General features: G+C 44.1%; 1 protein-coding gene across 1 annotated transcript in view; it reads left to right on the top strand.

Moving 5' to 3' along the window:
* The window catches only part of wdr45 (WD repeat domain 45), a 14354-nt gene extending 4885 nt beyond the window's left edge, over positions 1-9469 (top strand). The window contains exons 4-11 of the mRNA XM_031287921.2: positions 1355-1459; positions 2187-2292; positions 2406-2500; positions 4985-5064; positions 5756-5964; positions 7585-7686; positions 7811-7956; positions 9021-9469. Of these exons, the coding sequence (XP_031143781.1) occupies positions 1355-1459; positions 2187-2292; positions 2406-2500; positions 4985-5064; positions 5756-5964; positions 7585-7686; positions 7811-7956; positions 9021-9130 (953 nt within the window). The 3' untranslated portion in view covers positions 9131-9469. The remainder of the gene's footprint in view (positions 1-1354; positions 1460-2186; positions 2293-2405; positions 2501-4984; positions 5065-5755; positions 5965-7584; positions 7687-7810; positions 7957-9020) is intronic.
* Positions 9470-10946: the final 1477 nt, after the last annotated feature.

Genomic DNA, 10946 nt, shown 5'->3' with positions numbered 1-10946 from the left:
GGAAGAATCGGAATCGAGAATTGATGAGAACCGGAATCAGAATCAGAATTGTTAAAATCAAAACGATGCCCAACCATAAATAATACACTCAAAGATATTTGACTTTTCCCATGACATAAAAGCAATAAACTACATGTCTGGCCCTTGATGTGATTCTCATTTTCTAGTGTGGCCTTCTGGGAAGTTGAGTTTGACACCCCTGGTTTAAAGAAATGGCAATAAACCCATAGACTGTATATAAGAATGGACCAACAGATCCCGTGTCTCTGGACGGAGACCAGTGAAGGCCGTTAGAAGCACTTTTCCGGTGAGCGCTGAATGTTACTGAGCAGCCTCCAACTGAGAGAGACGACGTAGATGTGACGTGAGCAACCTGTCTGAAAGTTGGAAGTCTTCTGGTAGCTGTGCCAAGAGAAATCTCAATCATTCCCAATCTAGCAGAGACGGAGAGCGTAGGTATATGTAAGGAGATAACATAGACACAGGCTAATTATTGATCACTAAAATGATAGTTAACATTAGTAATTACACTTAAACAGCTAATGGAAGTCCAAACTGCCTGAGAGCTTCTCCTGTACTATACGGTAATTCCTCTACTATGAGACAGTAAGTCTCGTGGTTATGACCCAATCGTTAGCCTATTTTTATAAAAACGTCTGCTACGGAGCCATAACGTGAGCTACAAGGTAAAGGAGCCTTTTATACATTGTCGTGTTTCTTTAGAAATAAACAATGGACAAATAAAGTCTTTAAACTCTTCAGATGTAAAGTTATTCTCTGTCAAAGTGACGTCAAAATGAATGGAAGTCAATGGGATGCTAACGGGAGGTGATGGCTTGGTAGCATTAAAATGGCGCCATAGGAGCTACGCGGTCCGAGGAGAAGCTGACCCCCTTGAATAAACCAGAGCTGGTTTTTCTCCCGTCCCAGAATGCTGTGTGGACTCGCCAGACCTTCCTCTGCAGCGCTGTGGAGGAAGGTCTGGCAATGCATGACTAATGAGTTTGTAAACTTGGAACGACTTCCCCTTAACCCCCTTCATTTCACACCTGGGAAAATCCTAGCGTAGCAAAATGCGTCATTACAAATCACGCAACATTCACTTCACTTATTGGTCGGTTGTATCTGGGGTGGGAGGAAGAAGGTAAATACAGGAAGAAGGTCCTGTGTGGACTAGTGCATATTTCTAACATCTTTGTGGTCAAACCGGCTCATTTTATTTAAATAACCAACAAAGGAAGGTCTGGCATTGCTGGACTAATTTTACGTTCCCATGCAGACAGGATTTGTTATTCCCGGAGAGGTGGTGTGAATTAAATGTACCTTATTTGTGTGTTTGTATGTTTTTGTCCAGACCACGAGCAGATTGGCAGCGTGGCCTCGTGCTCCATGTTACATCGATCCAACCTGCTGGCCTTAGTTGGAGGAGGAGTCAACCCCAAATTCTCAGAAATATCTGGTCAGTTGCATCTTAATACAACAGTCACACGACTACCCAGACGGAGATACCCATCTCGTTAAGTTTTACATGATAATCCCGTGAAGTAAACCGTGTTTTCGAAAAAGTCCTGAGCTCTTTTTTTTTTTTTAAACGCCACCGCCGACTTCTTTCGTCTTTTTGAAGTTGAAAAAAGTTCAACTTGGAAGGAAAAAGCCCTACGTCAAGTGCTTTGACAGCCGACCAATGACAGGCGGAGTAGCTAGACCTGTCGTTTCCGTAACAACAGGACAAAATGGAGTCAGGCGCAGCGAGTTATGATATGACCGGGTGCTCCGTATTCAGGGAACTCACTGTTTTATCTAACGTTAGCATCTCTCTCTCTAACGTTAGCATCTCTCTCTCTAACGTTAGCATCTCTCTCTCTAACGTTAGCATCTCTCTCTCTCTTACGTTAGCATCTCTCTCTCTCTTACGTTAGCCTCTCTCTCTCTCTCACCAGACCTGTCGTTTCCATAACAACAGGAAAAAATGGAGTCAGGCGCAGCGAGTTATGATATGACCGGGTGCTCCGTATTCAGGGAACTCACTGTTTTATCTAACGTTAGCATCTCTCTCTCTAACGTTAGCATCTCTCTCTCTAACGTTAGCATCTCTCTCTCTAACGTTAGCATCTCTCTCTCTAACGTTAGCATCTCTCTCTCTCTTACGTTAGCATCTCTCTCTCTCTTAACCGTTTTGATTTCAGTGCTGGTCTGGGATGACGCCCGCGACTCTCGAGAAGCCAAAGACAAGCTGGTTCTGGAGTTCACCTTCACCAAACCGGTTCTAGCTGTCCGCATGAGGCACGACAAGTAAGTTGACTCTTACCGCCGCGGCACGTTGTCTCTGTGCTGCCACATTCAATGCAAGGAGACTCATACGAGTCTAAGAAATGTAACTGTCGTCTTTTGGGTTTCTCTTTCAGGATCATCATCGTGTTAAAGAACAGGATCTATGTGTACAGTTTTCCAGATAACCCTGTTAAACTTTTTGAGTTTGACACCAGAGATAACCCCAAAGGTAAGAAATATTGTCTGAGGTTATTAGATGTTCATTGAAGCATTGGATGAGAGTATGATAATGTTTCTATTAGGGGTGTGCAAAAAAAGGGATTTGTATTTGAATCGCGATTCAAGCTCTACCGATTCATAGAATCCAAAAATCAATTCGTACTTAAAAAATATAGATATATATATTATTATTTATTTATTTTTTTTAAGGTTACTGCAATCACATGATAGATAGATAGATACATAGATAGATACTTTATTGATCCCCAAGGGGAAATTTAAGGTCCCAGTAGCTTATATAGACATCACACACAACATACACGTACATCATAAACCGGATGATAAAATAACAAATAGGGCTGCAGCTATCGATTATTTTAGTAATCCAGTATTCTACCGATTATTCCATCGATTAATCGGATAAGAAATACTTAGTAAGAAATACTTAGTAAACAGCAATAGTAAATATTTATTATTGCTGTGTACTAAAAAAAAGGAAACCTGTCTTTTGTATATATACAAAAATAAAAAAAAAATTTATTGCCAAATTCCAAGTACATTTTTGGTGGCCCAAACGTTAATATTTTTCACCCCCTTCCCCTTCTTGCCTCTGGCTCTTTGCACTGGATATGTAAAGAGCTGTTCACTAACCAGAGGGTAAATGTGACTGTACAAAGCTTACATCAGGGCTATTCAACTACACTGTTCTGGGGGACACATTTTCAGAAGGCTAATATACTGAGTGAGGAGAAAGAATAAAGAATGCAGACATCACCGGCATGATGACGTCATTCACGTGCATATTAAGTGGTCATGCCGGGGGGAGGAGCCGTTTGTCTCCGGCAGCAGCTAAGTTTCTAAAGATTAGTAGCAAACTAATGAACAGTTAGACTACAAACCGACAGCTCTCGTTTTAGCTTGTTGGTAAAACATGGCTATCTGCAGAGTAGCATGCTGTAGGCTAGTTGTGTAAAACATGGCTATCAGCAGAGTAGCATGCTGTAGGCTAGTTGTGTAAAACATGGCTATTTGCAGAGTAGCATGCTGTAGGCTAGTTGTGTAAAACATGGCTATTAGCAGAGTAGCATGCTGTAGGCTAGTTGTGTAAAACATGGCTATTAGCAGAGTAGCATGCTGTAGGCTAGTTGTGTAAAACATGGCTATTTGCAGAGTAGCATGCTGTAGGCTAGTTGTGTAAAACATTGCTGTTAGCAGAGTAGCATGCTGTAGGCTAGTTGTGTAAAACAGCGCGGTGGACGAGAGCAGCAGACGTTAGTTAGCTACCTTGTGTCGGTTCGCTCCGTGGAATGGATGAGTAGACTGAATGTTTTCTACTGAGATGATGTAGCAGCATGTTTGCAGCTTAAAATGATCCCAAACTTTCTGTCGTTTTCTCTCGCCTGTCTCTTCTCTTAGACCCTCGCTATTTTCGTCTTCGTTCATTTGTAATCTGGGCTGTCAGTCTCGTGCATAGACAGCATATAAACGCTCTTGTGTCCACAGAAGCGTCAAACTGTTGTGTGCGCTAGTAATTATCCTCCGTGCAGAAACACAGTGAGCCGTACAACCTTAATTACATTGATTTAACGAAGCTTCGAGACCAAGAATTTTGCTTCGAGGATTATCTGCTCTAGCTTTTCCAACATTTTAGACACAGATATGGGGATAATAACAGTCCAAAATGATGTAGAATTGCATTTTCTTTATTATTGAAAAACAACATTTTCTTGAGGAAAGACCCCTTTTCCGCCAAATTTTCAAAGTCTTTGATGAACCCAGTACAGGGAATTGACATGATTTGACAGTTTTGTAACTTCAGTTCTTCCAGACATTTAAATGTAAAACAAACTATTCTTTTGAATAAAAAGACTGAATATAAAGTGGGAATCTAAAATAACAGGGTTTTACATGAGGTCTTAAACAGTCTAAAATTAGCTGAAGTACTGTGTTCAAGGTCCTAAATCATTTTAAACAAGCCCTAATTTCCATACGTCCATGTAACGCTGCCTCTAATGTTCATTGAAATGGTTTTTCTTTTAATTCCGTGGTGTTGTAGTTCTTTCTTTCGCTCGTCCAAATATAATTTGCTGTATATGTACAGATCATTATTACTTAATAATGTATATAGTATATAGTAATAGTCGCTTTTATTCAATTTGAAAAGTACTATTGTGACTCAGCATTTCGTTGTACTTTGTCGTGATATAGGTCTTAAATGTGATTCATAAAAGGTCCTAAAAAAAGTCTTAAATTTGACTTGTTGAAACCTGCAGAAACCTTGAATAAAGGGCCGTCTTACAGACGATATGTATCAATATTGTCACTTTGCATCGATACTATTGGACCGTGGATTTTTGAGTCGATAGATCGATGTATCGTTACACCTCTAGCAAGAAGTTCTTCTCTTGTTCTGCTGATTTTCTGCCATCATGACCTACTGTTTGACCTACCTCCCTACCTACTACTTTAAATCGATTTAACTTGTTCCTTCCAGGTCTGTGTGACCTGTGTCCCAGTCTGGAGAAACAGCTGCTGGTCTTTCCGGGTCACAAATGCGGCAGCCTGCAGCTGGTTGTAAGTCACAAACATTAAAAAGGTGCTCTAAGCGATGTCACGCGTTTTTTAGGCTACCACATTTTTTGTCACATCTCCTCACTATCCGCTAGCTGCACTGTAAAAAAACAAAACAAAAAAAAAAACGCGGTCTCGGTGGCCAGGTTGGGTCAGTGGGTAGAGCAGGCGCACATATACGGAGAGGTTGATGCCTCGACGCAGAGGTCCAGGGTTAGAATCCGACCTGTGATGATTTCCTGCATGTCTTCCCCCTCTCTCTCTCTCCCCTTCCTCACCTAGATGTCCTGTCAAAATTAAAAGGCAGAAAAGCTAAAAAAAAAATGATCTTTAAACATTTTTTTTTTTTTTTTTAAAACGCAGTCTCTGTAGACAGCCCAGGCTCCACAAACACCAACAAAAACAAACTGCGCCAACCTGCACCACCAAACATAACAGTCTTCAGCCAATAACAGACAAGAAGGATTTGGGAGTGGGGGGTTAGTGCATGGAAGGGAGGGGGAGGGGTGAGGAGGAGGGAGGGGCGAGCTAGCCTCCGTTTTGTTTGACAATTCTTCGAACGTCAACAAGAAGTGACGTCACCCAACATCGCTTAGAGCACCTTTAATGTTTAATGAACAAAACTTACTTCTTCTAAAGAAAATATACCAGCTGTCGGTCAAACCAGTAACGTGAAATGAATTGTTTTCTTCAGGACTTGTCCAACACCAAGCCCGGGACATCGTCTGCTCCTTTCACCATCAACGCCCACCAGAGCGAGATCGCCTGCGTGGCGCTGAACCAACCTGGCAGCGTGGCAGCGTCCGCCTCTCGCAAAGGGACGCTCATCCGCCTGTTTGACACCACGACCAGAGACAAGCTGGTGGAGCTGCGTAGAGGAACCGACCCGGCCACGCTCTACTGGTACACACCAACAGTGAAAACACAGCGAGCGCGTAAACGCCGCGTATAGCCCGCGAAGCGTAGATACGTGCAGCGTCCGGTCACAAAGCAATGGAGGATGAGTGGGGATTATTGTATCGTGTGTGTGTGTGTGTGTGTGTGTGTGTGTGTGTGTGTGTGTGTGTGTGTGTGTGTGTGTCACAGTCACTCTCTCTGTCCGTCCGTCGGTCTCTCTCTGATCGTGTGTCTCGCTGTGAGAAGTCAAGACAGCCATAATCACCATGAAGTATCCGGCTGCGCTGCTTCCTGCGTGTGATTAACCCGCCTGGCTCGACACATTCGCTCGCGTCTCGCGCAAGAAATAGAGGAGACGCCGAAACTATCGCTGTGGCGCGCGGGCTGACGCGGCCGCTCCGTGCCCGCTCCGTGCCCAGTATGAACGGACAGATTGAATAACATGGGCGCCGAAACAAAAATAGCTGCACTACGCAGCTATATGCGACGCTTACGCACCCGGTGTGTTTTCACTGTAAGACTACGTCTACATCGCTACGTTTGAGTTTTGAGCCAAAAGTGATCTCCGTGCACCAAGTGGTTTTAGCTCCAGTAGAAGAACTAATCTCTGTTTAAACTAACGCGCCCAAAACCTCATATCTCCTCAACATTCTGGTATACTGGACATAAACAGGAGGCAGCGTGGAGACTCCGCCCGCTGCTGGTAGTTACCATGTTAACGTCAGTAGCTTTAAGTCTCAGAGAACGAGACGCCGTGACCGATGAGACCCAATCAGGAGGAGAAACATTGGCGTCAGTGTTACCAAAGGTCTCCGTTTGCGGCCGTTCAGACGGCAACACAACCCCGCAGATTACCAACCAAAACGGGTCAGAAGAGTTTCCAAATGTCTCCGGTTTAGGGGCTCGGAAACACCAGAGCAGGGGGAATGAGAGGGGGAAACAGCAGAGCAGGGGGAATGAGAGGGGGAAACAGCAGAGCAGGGGGAATGAGAGGGGGAAACACCAGAGCAGGGGGAATGAGAGGGGGAAACAGCAGAGCAGGGGGAATGAGAGGGGGAAACAGCAGAGCAGGGGGAATGAGAGGGGGGAACACCAGAGCAGGGGGAATGAGAGGGGGAAACACCAGAGCAGGGGGAATGAGAGGGGGAAACAGCAGAGCAGGGGGAATGAGAGGGGGGAACACCAGAGCAGGGGGAATGAGAGGGGGGAATGAGAGGGGGGAACACCAGAGCAGGGGGAATGAGAGGGGGGAAACGTAGTTTTAAACCAAAATGTAGCGATGTAAACTTAGCCTTAGACTTGGGAAAACTCCTGTCAGAGCCCCAGAAGGCAGCGAGTGATGCGCCCCGTGACATTTTGGTGGAGAGCCGCACTAGCAAACTGACGGAGGCTTTTTTCTTCTTATTTTATTTATTTATTCTGCATTAATCAGCGAGTTAACAGGCTTTGTTAGTGGTGCAATTCTTCAGTTAAAACAACGACAGCGTCGAGACATTTGTTCAGTGAATCAGTTTAAATAACAACAACGGTCAATACAAAAACTATTTCAGGGAATAGTCTAACAAAACACTAACACTCCTTTTAGTTCAGGCTCTGACAGTCCTTTGTTTTTGGTTTTTTTTCCAGCATTAACTTCAGCCACGACTCGTCGTTCCTGTGTGCCTCCAGTGATAAAGGCACAGTTCACATCTTTGCACTCAAAGACACCAAACTCAACCGCCGCTCTGCGTAAGTCCCACTGCTTCTAACCTCTTGCCTCTAAAACCGCAGCTAAGACTTTTTGTTATTGAGTATTGATGTTGAATATGTGTCTTTCTTTCTTTCTTTCTTTCTTTCTTTCTATCTTTCTCAGGCTTGCCCGTGTTGGGAAGGTGGGCCCTGTGATTGGTCAGTACGTGGACAGCCAATGGTCATTGGCCAGCTTCACCGTGCCGGCAGAGTGCGCCTGTATCTGCGCTTTTGGAAAGAACACGTCCAAGAACGTCAACTCTGTCATCGGTGAGCAAACACATATCACACGTAACAGATTACGTCCAAATACATAAATGTGCTTTTGGTGCTTTGTGTTTCCTATTAAAAAGGTCACAATGTTCTTTCTTTGGTTGTATACGTGAAAACTGATCGAAATCAGCTTTCAATTTCGACTATCGAAGTCAGATGTAGGCAGGGGGCGGGGCTAGGAGGGGGGCACGGGGTGTTCCATTGGATCAGAGTGCTGTCACTTTGCTGCCTGTTCAGCCAATCACTGCTTTTCCATTTGCTTAAATGGATTTATACTTTAAACACACATTGTATGGCAACTTTGTTGAAATTGTGAGGCCAGTTTAGAAGTAGAAACAGTTGAACTCACTGTAGAGCAAATACATTGTGTGTTGCACTTTATTTCTGTTAGGTTTCCCAATATCAGAAAACGGTGCGCAGCGCGGTTCTCTTTGCTGACGTTTGAGGCGATCCGTTGGGATTTCCATCTGATGAGAGTCACCTGGCTGCCTGTTCTGCCAGTCAAGCGTGTTGGAAGCGTTTCCAGGCAAAATAGAATAGGAAAAGATGTTTATATGTCATTTTGACACAAATACATTTAATAAATGACATGTTGATGTTTGAAAGTCTCGAGGTTTTGACATAACTGCAGATATAAATGTAATTTCAAAACAATTATAAATAATTTTCAAATATCGCACCTGTCAATATAGAACGAAATATTCTGTAGCCTATTTTGCCGTCAATCCTGCTGATGTTGTCTTTGCTGTAATCAGATCAGTATATATTTATGTTTAACATGAAGTATACTACTGCTTGAGTGCAGTAAATCAATGGGAAACATACATGTGTCCAGACAAGGCTAGCAGCAGCAGCAGCGCCGCGTCAGACACGTTTCTGGTGTACAAAGACATAGAAAACGCCACGCAGCCGCCACGCAACAGAAACGCCACGCAGCTGACACGCAACAGAAACGCCACGCTCACGCCACGCCGGCAGTGTGCAGGAGGCCTAAGACTCGAGCGTTGCTTGAAATGAGAAACAGATGAATATCTAACTTTGTTTTGTCTGCTCGCCTGCAGCCATATGTGTGGACGGGACCTTCCATAAGTACGTGTTCACCCCGGATGGAAACTGCAACCGGGAAGCCTTCGACGTTTATCTGGATATTTGTGATGATGACGACTTCTGAAGGACGGCAAAGACGAGAGGACGATGACGAGGAGGAAAGGTGAAGAGGACAGCGGCGACGAATGGAAACGACCCAAGTTATTGATTGTTGTTCTGTTGGGGAAAATGTCCCGGGACGGAGAATCAGAGACTTTATGCCGAGGCCGGTTTTTATAAGTGTGTTTGTAATCGGTTTTGTCTACAGTACGTAGCCGTGTTAATATAAATATAAAAACAGTTTTCTATTAGCCTGTAACTTTGTGTGCATCGTGAGTCCGAAACATTAGAAGGATTTGTTGTGTTCATGAGGTTACAAGTGTAAGTCAAACTGAAATTAAAATTCATTTTTGATAAGAAATCAGTATTTACATCCCTGGTTTTTGTTTTGACTTATTATTTCAACTTTGAGTTTGTTGCCGCTGACTTTTCGAAAGCACAACCAATGAGATAACAGCTGTCGTTACCTAGCAACGGGAAATAGCATCCTTGCCACCCTCTATAACAAATACCTGCGCTTTGCTCCGCGCCCTACCTAGCGGTGCGCAGAGAGCAAATCGCTTATGTGTAGGCGACTTAAGTTATTAATCTGGAGGTTGTTAATAGCAGACTGTAAATCTTGAAAAAGTTGACATACAAGAAAATAACATCGCAGAGCTCAGTTGTAAAATAAAGAGTATGTAAGCGAAAGAGTAAATAACAGGGGGCCTAATGTTGATCCTTGTGGGACGCTTTTATTTTTAAAGTTCCCTTAACGTTCCCCTAACATACGCTTAACGTCCTCCCAATGTCCGCCTAACATTCCCATATAGTTCCCATAATGTCCGCCTAGCGTCCGCCTAACTTTCCCCTAATGTTCCCCTAACGTCCTCCCAATGTCCGCCTAACGTTCCCATATAGTTCCCCTAACGTCCGCCTAACGTTCCCATATAGTTCCCCTAACGTCCGCCTAACGTTCCCATAATGTCCGCCTAACGTTCCCCTAACATCCTCCCAACGTCCGCCTAACGTTCCCACATAGTTCCCATAATGTCCGCCTAACGTTCCCCTAACATCCTCCCAACGTCCGCCTAACGTTCCCATATAGTTCCCATAATGTCCGCCTAACGTTCCCACATAGTTCCCATAATGTCCGCCTAACGTTCCCATATAGTTCCCATAATGTCCGCCTAACGTTCCCATATAATTCCCATAATGTCCGCCTAATGTTCCCCTAACGTCCTCCCAACATCCGCCTAACGTTCCCATATAGTTCCCATAATGTCCGCCTAACATTCCCCTAACGTCCTCCCAACGTCCGCCTAACGTTCCCACATAGTTCCCATAATGTCCGCCTAACGTTCCCATATAGTTCCCATAATGTCCGCCTAACGTTCCCCTGACGTCCGGCTAACGTTAGGCGGACGACAACAGTCATGAACACTCAAAATGACTCCTTCATGTTCACGATTATTAATTAGGATTATTATGACATGACAGCTGTCATGTCAGTCTTATGCCCACCCCTTCAAATAAAGTGTTACCACTTTTATTCAGCATTGTGTGTTGATATTTTGACGCTTCCCTCGACATTTTTGTCGCTTTCTCGACATAACTTATATTTGGTTGTTAAACTCTTGACTGTGGGAGTCTTCACACAAAACACTGCAGGGCCGGCCCGCAGCATCCTGTATAGCAGGGGTCACCAACACGGTGCCCGCGGGCACCAGGTAGTCCCCAAGGACCACATGAGTAGCCCTCAGGCCTGTTCTAAAAATGAAAATTTAATATTGACATTATCTGTTTCCCACATGAGTAAAGAAACGTTAATAGATTTTTAAAAAATGCCAGAAACGTGGGGG

The sequence above is a fragment of the Sander lucioperca genome, chromosome 14 (genome assembly GCF_008315115.2).
Source record: "Sander lucioperca isolate FBNREF2018 chromosome 14, SLUC_FBN_1.2, whole genome shotgun sequence".
Lineage (NCBI taxonomy): Eukaryota > Metazoa > Chordata > Actinopteri > Perciformes > Percidae > Sander > Sander lucioperca.
Note: the sequence above shows the minus strand (reverse complement) of the source record. Positions and strands in the feature narration are given on the sequence as shown.